The sequence below is a fragment of the Haliotis asinina genome, chromosome 9, assembly GCF_037392515.1.
Source record: "Haliotis asinina isolate JCU_RB_2024 chromosome 9, JCU_Hal_asi_v2, whole genome shotgun sequence".
Classification (NCBI taxonomy): domain Eukaryota; kingdom Metazoa; phylum Mollusca; class Gastropoda; order Lepetellida; family Haliotidae; genus Haliotis; species Haliotis asinina.
In genome coordinates this window covers 43092947-43111178 of record NC_090288.1, presented here as the reverse complement: position 1 = coordinate 43111178, position 18232 = coordinate 43092947, and the positions used below count along the sequence as shown (strand labels likewise).

At 40.1% G+C, this 18232-nt stretch overlaps 1 protein-coding gene across 7 annotated transcripts in view; it reads right to left on the bottom strand.

The window, feature by feature from the left end:
• Positions 1 to 3937: 3937 nt before the first annotated feature.
• LOC137296807 (hepatocyte growth factor receptor-like) overlaps positions 3938 to 18232 on the bottom strand; it is a 121265-nt gene continuing 106970 nt past the window's right edge. For all 7 annotated transcript variants that reach the window (XM_067828671.1, XM_067828670.1, XM_067828676.1 and 4 more), the window contains 17 exons: positions 17427 to 17526; positions 17056 to 17222; positions 16811 to 16962; positions 16545 to 16650; positions 15946 to 16082; positions 15016 to 15183; positions 14020 to 14113; positions 13086 to 13340; positions 12437 to 12592; positions 11510 to 11801; positions 11132 to 11251; positions 10777 to 10860; positions 10145 to 10329; positions 9743 to 9852; positions 9071 to 9233; positions 7602 to 7738; positions 3938 to 7335 (listed from right to left, as the gene is read on the bottom strand). In XM_067828671.1, the coding sequence (XP_067684772.1) occupies positions 7149 to 7335; positions 7602 to 7738; positions 9071 to 9233; positions 9743 to 9852; positions 10145 to 10329; positions 10777 to 10860; positions 11132 to 11251; positions 11510 to 11801; positions 12437 to 12592; positions 13086 to 13340; positions 14020 to 14113; positions 15016 to 15183; positions 15946 to 16082; positions 16545 to 16650; positions 16811 to 16962; positions 17056 to 17222; positions 17427 to 17526 (2613 nt within the window). In that variant the 3' untranslated portion in view covers positions 3938 to 7148. The remainder of the gene's footprint in view (positions 7336 to 7601; positions 7739 to 9070; positions 9234 to 9742; positions 9853 to 10144; positions 10330 to 10776; positions 10861 to 11131; positions 11252 to 11509; positions 11802 to 12436; positions 12593 to 13085; positions 13341 to 14019; positions 14114 to 15015; positions 15184 to 15945; positions 16083 to 16544; positions 16651 to 16810; positions 16963 to 17055; positions 17223 to 17426; positions 17527 to 18232) is intronic.

The window sequence follows — 18232 nt, the reverse complement described above, 5'->3', positions numbered from 1 at the left end:
TCTATCTGAATGTTTCTAGACATTTTGAAAGGTACTCACGTCAGAGCATAAACTGTGTCACTTTTCCCTGACATTCAATTTTCTCAAATTCAAAAATACATTCAAGGGATACAAATGAAAACAAAGGCTAAAGTTTCGTACATCACACAACATACAACACACAACAATATTCACAAAACGGTGTTATTTTAACGACCCCAATGTTGTACATTTTGCGAATATAAACTGCATCAAATATTTTATATTTTCAACAGTCACGGAAGCGTACATAAAATATCTTCAAAACTTTTCATCCACGTGAACAGATCTACTTTGGTGCGACAAATATACGACAGATTCCTATACATATGATAAGAGTCAGTTTAGTTTTAGCAATATTCCAGCAATATCACGGCCGGAGCACCAGAAATGGGCTTCACACATTGTATCCATGTGGGGAATTTAACCCGGGTCTTCAGCGTGACGAGCGAACGCTTTAATCACTAGGCTACCCCACCTCCTGTTCCCATACCTTTGCCAAATATGTAACATTTATCATGTCAGAATATGACATTGTATGAATGTCCCACGCATTCTGGCTCCAATGAATGTGCCGCCTGCAGCAAGAGAGTCTACACATTGTTCTGGCTCCGATGACCGTTCACACGCGGGTAAGAACGGTCTTCAGCAATCACGGTGTTTTCATCGATGCTCGTTATGTCAATACCTGGTTTGCCATGCGGGTCAAGGTCGTTAATTATTATCTTAACGTATTGGTAATTTCAACATTTAACTTCTCAAACGTTTTCTAGCCTGTTATTACCGTTCAATAATATGTCATTAAAACCTCATTTATTAGTGTCAGATTTAATTTGGTTGTAGCAATTGCAATGACACTGAGACCATACCTTCACTAAAATCATTAATTTTTTAGAGTTAACTTTTCAACCAAAAATGCGAATATGTATTATGCTAGTGCCATACTAATATGCCGATAAACTGCACTGGTCAGATAAAAACAGTGGGTGTTTGTCGGAATGCTACAGCTACTAATGCCACATGTTTTTTTTACCACTGAGCTCCCATCTCAAACAATCTGTCCAGAAGATACGTATCACGACTGTCACGAACATGTGACGATGAAATCTAAGGTGATTTAACGACTAATGCCATCCTGGCACATGTCCCCGGTATACTAACTATTTATCCCATTAACAGATTTAAAATATCAACAGTTATATCACATTTCCAATGAATATCGCCTACCTTTTTTGAATGCTACAGATGCAAGAAATCTGACACTGAAGGTCAAAATCTAGCTGCGTCAATACACCAGTACGGCGTTTTAAACACACCTGCTACTTCAATCAAAATTCCATTTTGGGCTACATGTTCATTCAGGATGTTAAGTTGACACTAATAATCTTAATATGTTGAATATATTTTGTATAAGGGCACCATCCTGGTTTGGGGCACAAAGATCCAACATTCTGAATTTCTTAGAAGAAAGGACAGGGTTCCACCAGTTGCCCCAAGTATAGGATTGTATATGCATTTTTTTTCTTTGTAAAAATATGTTATATCGCTAAATAGCAAACGGCATCATTTTGACCCGTCCGCTGACGTACACGTTTCAACATATACTGACGAGCTTATGTGTTTGTTTGCCACACAGAAACAAACATACCCAGAGTAGTCCATGCAAGTCTAGAATGTGTAGAGGGTCAAAATACGCAATTCTCATGTTTGGGACTGTAGACGCAAACAATTAAAACATGAATAGTACAAACGCTACAAAAAGCATGGATTTACCTGAGTAAGTATACAGTTTTCACAGCGCTTGTCCTGAATTAAACACTCGGTTAAACCAGAGACCATAAGTTAAAATCACGGCATCAAAACAGTGGTGTGGCATCAACACAAAATCCGGCAACTTCAGAGGCCGACTGAATGTATTTTTCGAGGTATACGGGTGTTCCACTAAGTGTTTTTATGCCTCGCCTGTAATATCGGCACGGCTGCAGTATAGACCGTAGTGCTAATAGGCCCACCCAGATTCCATCGATAGAGAGATAGACAGCAAAATAGGCAAACCTATTCTGGCTTTATTAGAAATGTAGATACATGCATAAATACTTCCTCTTCCCGCCGAGTGTTGCTATACGTTTGGAATTTATCAAAGAGAAAGCACGATGACAAAGGGTAGTATTGGGCCATCATTTTCCGAATCATCAAATTCTGAAATATAATCAGCTCACATTTACATGAAAACAAATGCACACGAACATGTCCACATTGTTAAACGTCACGTTCGGTCTGTCAAGTTGCACGTTAAAATATGCCAACATTAAACAAGAACTCCAGGAAATGAAGGTACCACCACACAAATGACCCGTAGAGGTATGGTCTCAGCAACCTTTGCTTGTTGTAAGACTTAACTGATGGGACAGCCTGGTTTCCTGGGTCTGGCGGCAAAGAAAATTGCAAGAGGCCATAGATACCAGAAGAAGCCTACCAGCTTTCAACCGTGACCATGGAATATGTCTGCCTTGCGCTTGGGACTTATTAATGTTAGGTTAAGTTATCATCACTGCAGGCCTCTTTGTTCTTGTACATCCTACTATAACGCCAAGTTCCACTTGTTTTCTTACCACCTTGTTGATATGCCACCACTTACTTCATCAGCTACGCCTGGATTAACACCCCCTCGCTTACCTCTGCTCATCCTATTCTCCATCCACTCACTCAGTGCTAATTATACCCCACCCCCTGGCTTCCCTCTGTCCATCCTATTCTCCATCCACTCACTCGGTGCTAATTATACCCCACCCCGCTGGCTTCCCTTTGTCCATCCTATTGTCCATCCACTCACTCAATGCTAAGTATACCCCGCCCCGCTGGCTTCCCTTTGTCCATCCTATTCTCCATCCACTCACTCAGTGCTAAGCATACCCCGCCCCGCTGGCTTCCCTTTGTCCATCCTATTCTCCATCCACTCACTCAGTGCTAAGTATACCCCGCCCCGCTGGCTTCCCTTTGTCCATCCTATTCTCCATCCACTCACTCAGTGCTAATTATACCCCACCCTGCTGGCTTCCCTTTGTGCATCCTATTCTCCATCCACTTGCTCAGTGCTTAAGTATACCCCACCCCGCTGGCTTCCCTTTGTCCATCCTATTCTCCATCCACTCACTCAGTGCTAAGCATACCCCGCCCCGCTGGCTTCCCTTTGTCCATCCTATTCTCCATCCACTTACTCAGTGCTTAAGTATACCCCGCTACGCCGGCTTCCATTTGTTTTTCTTACCAATCATGCCTGGGATTAACATTCCCTCGCTTCCACTCTTGTCCGTTCACCTATGAACTACTGATTTCCTTTGTTAGACTGTTGTTGTTTCAACATGTACATATATAGCTGTCTGTTCATAACTGTTTCATTCACCTGATGAAGAAGTAAGAACACATTTCGACACGTCGTGACCCTTCACAATAAGAAGTTGTCATCCATAAAAACTCTTGTCTTTATATGTATCACTTCTAAATCACTTCTCACCTCTAATCTAACATCTCGTTTCTAATTATATTCTCACCTGCTTGTTGGAATACGAGACCGTTTTGAATTATATGCCACTTTTGCTGCCAAGCCAGCCTGACTTTCCGATCATGTTGATTGCCTCTTACGACAAGAGTGTTGTATGAATGCTCATGCTGTTGATTACTGGATTGTCTGGACCCAACTCGTTTATTTACAGACCACTGCCATATAGCTAGAATATTGCCAAGTGCGACATTAACAACCAAACCAAATCTGGATGGTGGAACTCAGTACTACTATGAATGGGTCTTTCCATATTTTGAACCAGTTGGTTGGAGTATTTTTCCTGGGTATATAAGGATCATTCTTACGGTATACACCAAGCAAGTATAACTTTTAGAACAAAAAACATACAACTGTACATACAAAGCTTAGCTTTTATTTATCAAAAGCCATATAAAATTAAAAACATCATAAATTAGTCAAAATGTCACTAAGATTGCTTTGATTATAGACAAAGGTTGTATGAAGCACATTACATATGTGGTTAAAAGCGCATGGGACCTATGTACACGAGCTTCGATAAGCACCATAAAAGTAGAAAAATCAACTGACATTACAGTGCATAGATCTACAGCTAGACTACTGTTCTCACACATCTGCCATCACATGTATACACAGGAACCTGGCACCCCCACAAAACCACCATGGTATCATCCTACCTAAAAAATTGATCATGCCATTTTGGTTTCCAGGTGTGACATCCGGATTCTGTTAACTTCAAATTCATGATGCCATGGAAGTTTGGGAGGTACAAGGTTCATTTATTCATACACAACTATACAAGATATGAACACAAACTAGTTGAGCAAACATCTAAATTTTGCAAATTTTTAACTGAGGTTTAACCAATTACAAAAATTGATACAGTTAATAGATCAGGACACCATCATCTAGTCAGGTAAGTCTAACTGAAACCGATCCAGATTGTATCAAGCCTTATTCAGAATAGGACTCACTGACGTTTTGAGTGATTTTCCTTATCACATTCATGCACTCTAGAAAATAGATCGGGTACATGTTGTCAATAGACATATGCTTATTCAACAAAACATGTTTTTTTGTTTGGTGACAATGGGATCAAAGAGTACACAATTTTATTGCTGTACACAGAAGTAAATATGCAGGACTTACTAAACTTGTACAAAAATACCAAACGTGGAAGCACATCATAAAAATATTCAAATATTTTCCTCAAAGTTAAAAACATTTGGCAAGATTTATGAAAATATTGTACCCAAGTTTATCAGAGTACTGCAGCATTATATATAAACTCATTAAATTTGTATAGTTTACAATGTAATAAACTCAGTCATGGTTTTCTCAACCAATATTTGTGCAATATAAAATCAATTTTCCAGATGTCTTTGTCAAAAGGTAAAATTCATTATGCATTGCGGAACAGCATTCTCCCAGTGAAGGATTTCTTCACGCCAACTTAAAAAATGTGACAGGTACTTGTGAACGGATGAATCCTTGAGAATATTGTATCACATGCAATACTGGTTGTATTAACAAGTTGGCAGTTTGATATAGCAGAGGATTACTTTTTGTGGGAGATGTATACAAGAGACTTAATTTCCAACGTAGAGCTTCTATGCAGCCTGAGAATATCCCACAGTCAATGCACAATCTAATTACGGAGATTCATTAGTACAACCTTCAACACAGCCAACATATTCAGCCCTATGTAATGACACAGAATGGGAACAATGTGGTCCTTCTGTGATAAATCTTTAGTTGACATAACAATTGCTTCTGCGACTATAAATAGTGCACACAGTCTGATTCGTTCAGCATTCACTGTGTTGGCACAAACAGATTTACCACTAAAACCTCAGCATTTCTTGATAGGTTTGAATATTCATGCTAATTTCACTGGTAAGACACAAGTAATCCAGTTGCAACAAACATCCACAAAAATAAATATGTGATTATCTTACATAGAAAACACTGGGCACATCTACTGCTTACGGTTTTACAAGAAGGATTACGGGTCAGAAATTCCCATCTAGAGTTATCTCCCATTGACCTTAGGCTTGATCTAGAGTAACTCTTTCCTACAGCGTTGGGATTGTAAAAGAATAGACTATTTCAAACACACCTAACTATCTACTGAAAAATACTCGTACCTCCTTCAAAGGCTTTAGTTCACATATCACACATGCACCATAATAAACCTGGACAAAGCCATCTTAAAGCAGAATCTGAAATGTACAACACATGGAGACTACTCAATATGACAAATGCATCCAAGTTCATCAAATGAGGCAGTTCAAATTATTGCAGGATTTTGTGCATAATTCCAACTACTGACAGCTGCTGTTGCCTGATTTTGAGTGAAATAAGTTTGATTAATGTCATCAGTAGAATCACTGTTGTCAATGGAAGTCTCACAATTCTACCTACCATGGAGGTAATGAGTGAATAATTAATATCCACTAACAACAGCTGCTAGTTGAATATAAAAAGAAGTTTCACGGACGGAAAAACAGAGAATTGAAAATGTATTTTGTTCTCCACATCTGAAAATATTATAAAAACTCTTAAAAAATGATATCAAAAGTAATCACTAAAAATATGTTTGGTTTGATATCAAGCTTAATGCTGATTAAGTTGTGGTCCTCAGGTAAACTGTTAAAATACACAAATTGGTGATAAGTTTTTGGTAAATGACACAGATTAACATTAACCCAATGTTTCCCGCATCTTCTCAGCCCATGGAGCCAGATTTTAATTTCTTGAAAGGAAAAGAATATTAAGAAAACACAATAAAGAAAAAAAAATATATAGAAAAACAAAAGTTAATGAACCTCCAATGTAGTTACTTCTGAGAAAAGAGATCCATATTTATATATAATAAAAGTACCCATGATGGGTTTTGCACTGTCTTATCAAACTAGGTCCATAGCACCATCAGTAAGTTAAGGATCATGTAGAACTAAACAATAAAAATGTTGTAAAATACATCAACATGTTACCGGTATTAAACTGTGGCCCCAGTTTGCATCATGTGACTTCCACTAAACACTGCAGAGGCACACATTAATGTCACGCTTCAATATCAATCAGGTTTCAGAGAAATCTGCAATTCTCTGAGCCCATTTTCATAAGCCCCCGTACAAATGACATCACAGAATGATGCCGCCTGACAGGGTACACCCGCTTGTGGAATTCTTGTTTCACATGTTAAAATGTGTTTACATTAATGTGAACAATACCTACCTTTTTTCAGCAGTGGAATATTTCCTCTTTGTACACTTTTTTTTTCTCACTGTGTTATCTGTACCAACAAAGTCTTTTTCTGTCTAGACATATTTCGTCAGAATTTAATTATCAACTAAAAAGATGATTTAAAACTGCAGCCAAACGTGGAATATAAAATAGTACATTTCAGCCAATCAAATGACATTATTTGAAACTTCATTCAATAAGATTATCAAAGTGTCATCTGATTTGATATGAGATTCAAATCTCAGGTCTTCCAACTCTTCATGGCAAAATAGTTGATCCCTGAAAAGTCTGTATGGCAATTTATTGCAGGGGAAGGTCTTCAAAGTAAGATAGTCCCAAATTAGCCAATCACTTCCAAGTACTCGGTTGATCCACCAATATCAACGTTGCTCATGAGTGGCTTTGACTCTGCCCCTTCGTCCATGCTTTCGTCTGATTGGAGGAAGGTCTTGAGCTCATCCTGAATGCCTTGGAATGTGGGTCGGTCTTCTGGTTTCTCCGTCCAACATTTCTGCATTAGCTGGTATCTGAATAAAAAAAAATATTTATTGCTTAAATAAACCACATACAAACATTCACTCCAGAACTCCTTGCCAGTTTCTTGTGTAATCACAGGGTTTTTGTCGCCTGTCATGTATCTCAACATTGATAATTTATGGGCTCAAAGAAGGACAAAATGCCACAGAGCTTAATTAGTCAAGATGGTGGAAGTCAGCACTTCATATAATCATAAACAATTAGAGTCATTCATAGAAGCAATTATAGATGACCAAATAGAAGGGCAAAATCATACATGTTTTCTGGACACTGTTTTGGCTTCTTCATCCGCTTGCCTCCCTTGATGTATGCAGGAAGATCAGCACTGTCCACGTCTGGGTATGGAGTTACCCCCCTTGTCAGCAGCTCCCACATCACCACACCATATGCCCACTGGAACAAGATGAAATCATTATACATCTACTGGGTACATGAGCCATAATTCTTGTGGGTTAGCAAGACTGAGTGATTGAGTGAGATAGTCAGTGAGTGAGTGGGTGAGAGTGAGTGAGGCGGCGATCTGTAAATAATCAAGTCTGGACCAGACAATCCAGTGATCAACAGCAAGAGCATCGATCTGCACAATTGGGAACCGATGACATGTATCAACCAAGTCAGCGAGTCTGACCACCCTATCCCATTAGTTGCCTCTTACAACAAGCATACTGACCTTTCATGGCAATCAATGGTTGCTGAAGGCCTATTCCATTCCGGACCTTCACAGGTCAGTAAAAGTGAGTGAGATCCACTTTGCTAGATTCCTTGAAATCATTCCAGTACTATCATGGCAGAGGACATCAAAAACACTGGATTGTCTGGTCCAGACATAACTACAAGTCTAGCCTAATATATCCTGTGAATGTACATAAGCAGTGTTATGGTGTTAGGGAGGCATGACAACTGTCCTTAGTCAAGGTTCCAGTCTGGTGTTACAACAGTCTTGGCACAAAGCTGACTTTGAGAAACTGGGTTCATGTCTCAACTAGTCCTCTGAAAATGATGCTGTGGGACAAAGTCAGGCAGGTACACTGTAATTTTTTTTGGTGCATACTGCCTTCTCCTCCTGGTTGATTGTTTCAAGGGCATACTTTGTCAAATAACTGGTTTCAGCGCTATGAGCCCGGACATTGAGAAGTGCTGGTTTCCTGAAGCTCAACACCTACTCCACTGATACTTCTGAGGAGTGTGTCAGCTACTTCCTGCTACTGCTCATACTCACTGATCATACAACAGCAGGCCTGCCACAGCCAACAATAGCGCATGAACAATGTAAAAAATATGTCTTTACTTGCCTGTTTAGTGAGTGCATGAGTGGGTGAGTGCGTGAGTGAGTGCGTGAGTGAGTGCGTGAGTGCGTGAGTGAGTGAGTGAGTGAGTGAGTGAGTGTAGTTTTACGCTGCCTTTAAAAATATTCTAGCAATATCACAGCACCAAAAATGGGCTTCACACATTGCCTGATCTATCAGTAGACTTCAATCTTTTAACAGGATAATTAAATCTGCCCAGTATCAGTCACAATTTTTTAAAAATACTGTCCGCAATCTTCAAGCTGAAGCCATCTAACATATGCAACAAAAATACGCAATAGAGAATCACGTTTCAATCTTGCTCAAATATCTTTCACAGACAGGGAATTACCATTCGGATTCACAGTTGAGGATATAACTTGAGTATTCAATGCATACAGGGTGAATATTTCCTATACTGCCCTAGTGAAGTACCCACCACATCTGACTTGCTGGAGAAGTTGAAGTCATCAATAACTTCTGGTGCCATCCATTTGAGGAGCACCTTGACACTGCTGTCTTCCCCAAAGTAGAAGTCTTGTGGGAACAGTGCTCTAGTGATGCCATACTCAGTCAGAAGGATTGTCTTCTCTGGGGTAACACTGAAATATTTATTGATACCATATATTCTCAAGACACTCTTTCAGAAGTGCTACAATGATGAAATACAACTGATGCAATGTGAAATTTCAACTCACTATTTCAGTAACGGTGTGTCCTTGAGACACTGTTTGGTAGAAGAATGGTATTACATTTATCATACAAATGTGAAAACAAGTGGGGGGAAATGGCATTAAAGTTCAAAGTAACACAATAATTAAGAGAGACAGAAAACATTGTATTCTGTGTAAAATCAATGAAACGTTCATAGTCCTGAGAATTCTTAACTTTGATCGTTGCCAAAGTGTAAAGAATGGGTTTAGAAGTTTTAGGACTACAAACATTTGTAAAACAGATAGCCTGCTTCACAAATAGATCATATGATTTGTGACAAGTCCATGTTGCAGTACTGGATTTCTGATGTCATAGGTCTACGATCACATCATGAAACAGGCCCGTAGGTATCCTAACATACACACTCCTCTATAGGTTTAACCATTCCTCAACTTACATGCAGTTTCTGGCAGCTAAGTTCCTATGGACAACTTTCACACCTTCTAGGTATGCCATCCCCTCCGATATCTGGCGGGCAAAATCTACTAGTTCTAATACTGTTATATTCTGAAAAGAGAAATCACAGGCACATGGCAAAATACGGCAATATAGCACATTTAAATTGGACATGAAGTCCAACAAAAATAACAACATTATTCTGTCCAAAAAACAAAACCTTTTCACAACCCTATTAATTTTGTGATCTTGCATTAGTTCTACATTTTTCCCTCAAAATGTCTTGAATATGCTTAGCTAGTTATATCCATCAGTGAAATTAAACTGCAGCTGAAAAAATGTATAGACAACTTGACCACATCATTTTGAACACAATGTTTCCTGTGGTAGTCAATTTACCTACCTTAGATGGTTCCCGGATGAAGTTTTTGAGATCTTCAGTTGCCATAAATGGCATGATGACAGTGGGGTCATCACTAGCAGTGACACACACGCCCACCACAGACAGGATGTTAGGGTGCTGCAGATCCTTGAGAAGTACTGTGTCCTGGAGGAATGCCTGCATTGCTTCCACCTCTGTGTTCTTACCTGTACAGGTAAATTGACAATTAAAGTACAATTTCATGCTCCATTTAACAATATTCCAGCTATATTAGAGAGGGACAGAATGGATGGATTTCACACATTGTATCCCTGTGTGCAACTGACCCCAGGACTCATGAAAGTTCTTTTATCACTTCCACAAAAAAATAAATAAATAAATAAAATAAAATAAAAAAAAATTAAATAAATAAATAAGTAAAAAAAAGGAAAAAAAAGAAAGTAAAAATAAAAAATAAAAATAAAAACAAAAAATAAAACCAAGTCAGTCGATACATCTGAAGACAATTACTCACATGAACCAAGGAGACAGTAAATTTTTAGTTCAGTTTAAATGAATAGCAAAGTCTGCAGCAGCAAATTCTATAGATCTTCAAGGACAGTTTTACAGATTCTTGAAAATGCAGGAAATGTAAAGAAAATTAAATTTCTGACCTTGAAGTGTCTTCACAGCCACCTGTACAGGTTTCTCGTCATCTGTCCGTTGATACTGTGCCTTATAGACAGCACCAAAGTTGCCTGAAGACAGAAGAAGAGTTGTCAACACTGGACCTTATCCACATCATGGCCAACACAACAAATAGAACACAAATACTTTGTTTCCAATTAGTCATGCTCTATCTACATGTTACTATCTATGTATTTCACAACATGGTGACAACTCATATATTATCCATTTGTTGGTGATAACTCATATATCATCCACTTGTTGGTGATAACTCATATATCATCCACTTGGTAATATTGCTGTAATGCATATTTGTGCTGTATTAATAGAAGACTTTTGCACCTTTTCCTATAAGTTCACCAATGTCCAGCCGACTGCGAGCTATCAACATGGAGCTGATATTCTGACGGAGTGCTGTGTCTTCAAACTTCCCTAGTAACTCCGCGATGTATGGACCTGAGTCTGGAATGGTGACAGAAATAATACAACACATGTAATCTCCCTTTCCATGTCAGTTTCAAACTGTCTGAAGTATTTTTGACAAATTTGTCCCTTTACTCTTTTCACCTTCAACTGGGCTTTTACAGTTAATCAACTGTAAGTCTTAATGTGTTCGAACATTCATAATGTTTTGTGTGTCAACATTGGTCATTTCCTGCAGTGTCATATAATCATCCTAAGCAAGTTATTAACAAGTTAACAAGTCAACATTCCACGTACCTTTGTCATCAGTCATCTGTCCGTTCATGTCCGCCTTCACGGAAACATGGTTCATGCCAATCTCTTCTTCCTCCTTCTTGCCCTCATAGTCCTTCAGCACATCGGGGATGTAGTTCTCACTGGGGCCGTGTTTACGGTGACGACGGATGACGCAGATGGTGAGCAGGACAATGATTGCAAGGATGGGGAGTACGACACCCAGGATGACGCCAAGAGCGATTGGTTTGTCCTGACTTGACGTGTCGTAGTACTGGAGGTATCCAACCTGACGGTTGATGTTCCCAATCTGGACCTGGAAAAGAATGATGTACGAATATTTAAGGGCATCAAAGGACAAAGGTCCTATTACCTGGTTGTAGATTTTAAAGGATTATTCCTGTTTCAGATTGTAGTGCAAGAAATTGTTTTACGATAGAGACAGCCAAGACATAAGTTGGTGCGAGATATGGAAGAGTGAAAGACATCCTGTTAGAATGAACAAAAAATTATGGAGGAATGATGGCAAGTCTGAGGTAACTAAATATATAGTGTGTGGCATGTGGTCCTGTGCATGGAGCACAAGTCACAAATCAGTTGATGGTAAGCAATGTTGAGCTCAGAGAGTCCTTGGATGGGTGACTGTGCTCAGCAGCTTGACTCCTGAGAGTTTCTAGGCCTTCAGTCCTGCCCCACAACGAAGACCATGTGATACATGTGTTTCACCTTTGGCATAAGTTTGTTCAAAATTGCCTCCTTTCACCCAGCAGAAAAAATGGCAGATGGAGTTATCCAGGCTAATAACAGGCTGTGCTATTAAATGTAAGTGCTGTGGAACATCTACATATGGACACAATGACATGAGCATAGAGATGTATGAGAATTGCTGCAGCTAGTTTGTTAGTCGTTTAGTTGTATGAAATATTAGTTGTAAGTAATGACTGTACATACCCTGACCAGTGCCTTGCCACTACTGTCAATGCCTCCAGGTGCACTTGGTGGGCGGCAAGTGATGGCCGTGTCTGTGGCTGCAGGATTGAGGCACACATCCTGGCCAACATACACTACAACATTGGACATCAGTGGTGGGATGCTGCGGAAATCTCCCTGTGGAACAAAGAATGTCACAAGGATTCATAAATACATTGCAAATGTGACTTAACTAAGTGTCTGGGTCTGATCTTCATACCTTTCGTGAATCACCATTATCAGAGGAATTTGGTTTTGGACAGAGCTAAGTAAACATTTTTGAAGCTAAACCATTATATCACAGAAAACTTATTACACAATGTCTCTTAGTATACATGCGACAAATAAAATAACATCACCCTGAATTCCTTGGCATTAATTTTTACAATACTGCAGAACTATCATGAGTGAGTGAGTGAGTTTACTTTTAGAAGCATTGCTCAATATCAAGGCAAGAGACACCAGAAATGGGCTTCACATATTGTATCCTTGTGGGGAATTGAACCCAGGTCTTATGTGTGATGAGCAAATACTTTTAACCACTACCCCACAGTCCCAACCAGTCATGTGTACTGGGGTACATAATTCTAACACAAGTTTTACTGACAATTCTTTCTACAAACGAGATTACCTTGATGGACAAGTGGTCCTTCTTGATGTAGTTCTTGGTGTGGGTTTCTCCGGGGAACTTGTATATCTCAGGGTCAGGAAGATACATGAGAAGGCCAAACTGGGCAAGGTGAGAGATGTTCTTCAAGGTCATTACACCATCCATGTGGAAGCCATAATGCACTTCCAGGGGGCTGGTGGCTGACACGTTTAAACCTTGAGCAGGGATTCCGGGAACAGGACATTCCATCTGGAACTTGTTGTCGTTTTGGCATTTCTGGAAGGGGAGAGTTGGACTTGTGAACTGACAGGTCACAAAATACAAATATGCAGGGATATACATTTGAATGAAAGTATTCAGTCATCCTCCAACCGAAAGAGATTAAAAAAGATGGATCAAGTATCAATGCTAAACACTAAGCATGACTTGGTCTGCCATTAGCTTCATGTATAATACTGCTCTATGAGGTTGGTCAGAACCGGATACAGCTTTTTGAGAAGGAGGTGGGGTGGGTGGGTGGCACACTCTTGAGAAAGAGGGCACTCACACTTCATTTTCACCCATTTCTAATAATCATTTAATCAACTTTCAGGACAAAAGTGGGAGTGCGCACAACTCCTCTGGATCCACCTATGTAGATCAACATGGTTCTATGCTTATCACAGCTGTGTGAGTGAGTATGGTTTAAGCTGTTTTTAGCAATATTCAAGCAATATCATGATAAGCAGACACCAGAAATGGGCCTCACAGACTGTATACATGCGGGTAATTGAACCCTGATCTTCAATGTGATGAGCTATGTTTCAACCACTGGGCTACCACACTGCTCCACGTATGAGAACAGTTAAAGGACCAAGTGTGCCTGAAGCTTCAAGCATTACCATGCTCTAAAAGCAAGGTCCACATACTCCTATGCTTATCACAACTTGTAGTGCGACCTTGCAATGTGACATACCGAGGTGTAGATGTTTCCTCCATGTGTGGTGAATAACATGGGGTTCTGGATAAGGTTCAGGTCCTGCCCAATGACGGTGATGGACGTCCCACCGCTGTAACACAAAGGCATTTCCAAAAAATACTTCAGCATGTGAGTGTGATATGTACAACCAAAACATCGTCTTCTTTATCTTCTGAATAATTACTCTTCTGCTATGGGAGGCTACTTAGATCAACATAGGCCACTGCACTTAAAGACACCCATGAGCATCCATATATGTTTGTAGGGTCACTTGTAAAGCTTGAGCGGGTCAGATATTTTCCAATACCTTGTCAAAGGTTCAGAAGTACTTGCACATGCTGGAAACAGTTTGATGATATGGTGAGTCACTTCAGTTTTACACCACTTTAAGCAATATTCCAGCAGTATGACAACAGGGGACAATATAAATGAGCATCACACACTGTACCCATGTGGGCAATCAAACCCAGGACTTTAGCGTCACGAGAGAATGCTTTAACCACTTGGCTACCCCACCGCCTGTTATATGGTAAGATGTTGTCAGACCGTGATTTTTAAACTACAGATGAATGCATTGTTGTAGCTGTCAAATTAGGTATATGCAGGCGAGGACAACTCAGCATGCATCTATGGATGCTGAAAGACAGCTTGTACAAATAAGGAATCACAGGATATAAGGGATTATGTATATCATCAAGCACCTGCTGGTCTGACACTGGGAAAGAATGAAAGATACCTTGAATATGTGTTCTTGCACAAGGTTTCAAATTATACTGCATGTGTACTAAGGGCATCATGGCATATAAAACATATACATGACTCTACAGTCATGGAATCTGGACATTATAAATGAACTGGGTTTTGCCGTAGGACGTTCCAGGACTTTTGTTTAAGGGACAAACTCCATTCCTGTGATCAGCAAGATTCTATATGAATGCACGGGTTTGACAGGTTCACCCATAATATCAAAGGCCCTTGTGTCATTTTACTGACCTAAGAATTGCAGTCTTCGGTTCTATGAGGGAGATGGTCGGATCGGTGATGTATTCAAATTGCGTTGGAACCAGTTTTTTCAAGCCTCCGAAGTTGACCTCAACATCAACCTTGTCGTTATCAGAAACATGTTGAGAGGTCTTGCACTCAATCACAGTCTTGTTGGATCTGTTCAAATATTGACAGACAATGTGTACAATTCATAACACATGGCATTCCACTGAAAAACATATATGCCTCTGCTATAATAACCCAGGTTAGCATTTTGAAGGACTTGTGCAGTATATGTGGCCTTTCACTGTATCTTTTCAAAAATATGCATTAAGATGTTAAGTACTTTCTTAATTCAGTTTGAGCAGCTAATCTAACAATATTATCCATACTGAAAGACGCTACTCTTTTGAGAATAACAATATTTGTATGGTAGATACATTTTATCAATGAGCTCTGAATGCAATCTAACCATCTGACAAAGTTACCCAAAAAGATGATTTATGTGCCAGTTCACCTCACTTGGCGCACCAGCCAGGATGTGCCCCATTCTATCCGACCTCCTTACACAGTGTCCCGGTGTATGCAATCTACCATACCACCTCACAAAGTGCCCTCATCTATCAGACCTCTTCACATGGTGCCCTAGTCTGTCAGATCTCTTTACACTGTGCCCCAGTATATTAGACCTCCTCAAAAGGTGCCTCAGTCTATCAGACCTCCACATGGTGCCCCAGTATCTGCAACCTACCTAACCACCTCACACAGTGCCCCAGTCTATCAGACCTCACATGGTACCCCGGTCTATCAGACCTCCACATGGTGCCCCAGTATCTGCAACCTACCTTAGCACCTTACACAGTGCCCCAGTCTATCAGACCTCACATGGTACCCCAGTCTATCAGACCTCCACATGGTGCCCCAGTATATGCAACCTACCTAAGCACCTCACATGGTGCCCCGGCCAAACTGACTGATGTGCTGCTGCCTGTGTTCATATACAAGCCAGTGATGGTGATGACGGTTCCGCCAGATTTGGGGCCCTGTTCGGGCTTAATATCTTGCACCAAGGGCACCTGTTGACAGAAAAAACAGTGATGCTGATGCATAACACATGTACATACTGAACGCTCCTTCATAAGAATAAATGAAAAATATTGTCCTTTAATATTAGTTTATCTACATTTCTCATTCAATGAAAAATACTTACTCATCTTAGAAACATCATTTTCTTTAGAGACAAATTGCAGCATTGTACAATCAAGGCTTACCATCACGAGTGAACAAGTTTTACACTGCTTTTAGCAATATTCCAGCAATGTCACAGCTGGAGACACCAGAAAAGGACTTCACAAACTGTATCCATGTGGAGAATCAACTTGACAAGTCTACACTCTATTCATTAGGCTACCCCACCTAACTACAGTCACATAAGAACTTCATGGGTCCATAAAGATTGATAAAAATGATATTTGTAATCTGTAATCTACAATATGTTTGTCCTCTTCAAATGAGCATTGAGGCAATGGTCTACTCACAACAAAGTGGAAGGGTGTGTCCGATTCGGCTGTGTATTTCCCATCCACTGTCACCTTGATTGTACCACTAGCAGCGGCACTGGACTTGTCCGTCTCACAGGTAAACCTGCCACAGAAAATGAAGAGTCTCTTTACTCCTTTATACAAAATACAATCTGATAAAAAAAAAAAAACAACATCAAAAACCATTTCTTTTAGGAGACTAATGTCACAATATAATGTTGAAACTGTTTACAATCTATCGGAGTTACCTCCCTTCTGCTCACCTGGAGGAAGGTTCATAGTGGTCAGGGATGACAGTGCACTTGATGCCTGCCACTGTGACATCGCTAGTGATGTCAGTGTAAGTCTTTCCGAGGTTGATCCCTGTCACGGATATGTTTGTTTTGCCTTGGATTGGACCATTAGCTGGGCTGAACTGAAACAAAACAATGCAAAATATTTAACATCAAACAACAAATAATTAATGACAAATCCAATTTACACCAAACCTAAAGGAATGTAAACTTACCCTGAGAATCTGTGGGTTGGGGCAAGTCTCAGAGCGGTCCAGCCATTTCCCCTTGCAGTGTTTCTGTAGGGTGCAGCTGTACTCACACCAGCCACAGTTGTACTCGGCATCCATACTCAGACATTTGCCACAGTTGGTGACCATCAGAGGGCACTTGTAGATGCGAACTGGACAGAGAATTGATGGTGAGTGAGCAAGGGGGATGGACTTACAATTGGACTGGATTGGATTGGATTGGATTGGATTGGAGTGGATTGAAGTGGTGACCATCAGAAAAAAAGATGTATAACCACAGAGATGAGCATTATGGGTTGTTTGAAGACTACTTCTTAATCAGATGTTCATGGACCATATATGTGCATATGCCGTACCTTTGATGCCGCTGGGGTTGTCCAAGGGGAAATCACTCCCGCCTGCTGTAACACTGAATGAAGCTGTCACGTATGGCAAGACAGTGCTGTTGTATGCGAACTGCAACAGAAGAAAGCCATGATTAGAAAAGACCAGCACCAAGTATCCCTGCTGTTTATCAATATAAGAATGAGTATTCCGTCCTACTCATAAAAGCTGCTAATGAGATGAGGCCAGCAAATATTATAGCATATTATTATTATAGGATATTTACATATATAGCGCATATATCCATGAAACTACTGTTTGTTCAAGATGCCGGTATTTGTTTCCCTTGATGACTGGAAGTCAATCTCAACATCACATTGTATATCAATCTCAACTCCCTGGGAGTATACAACTCTTGCTGCCACTAGGTGCACTGAGTTTATTGTGGCTCTCTCATGAGAACGAGGTACCCATTCACAGCTGGGTGAACTGGGACACGCAGTCACAGTACTTTGTCCAAGTTTACTGCACATTGCTGCACTCATGTTTCCACATATTCATGTGGCTACCATCTGGTCATATACAAATGGATTCATGGGTTCTTTTAAGTACTCAGGGTTGTGTACTGTACACAAGTTATCAAGGCCTAAGAGAAATGTCAGGAGTCTTGTATATTTAGCAGTTATTCCAGTGACATCATTCAGACGTGGACTGAGTGTCTTAGTATAATTAGTTGGAAGGAAAACACAACTGACACCAGCTGTCACTTTTACTGGCTTAAGGAACAGGAACAAAATGATTCAAACTGACACCATGGGATCCTGTTGAGACTCTGTCT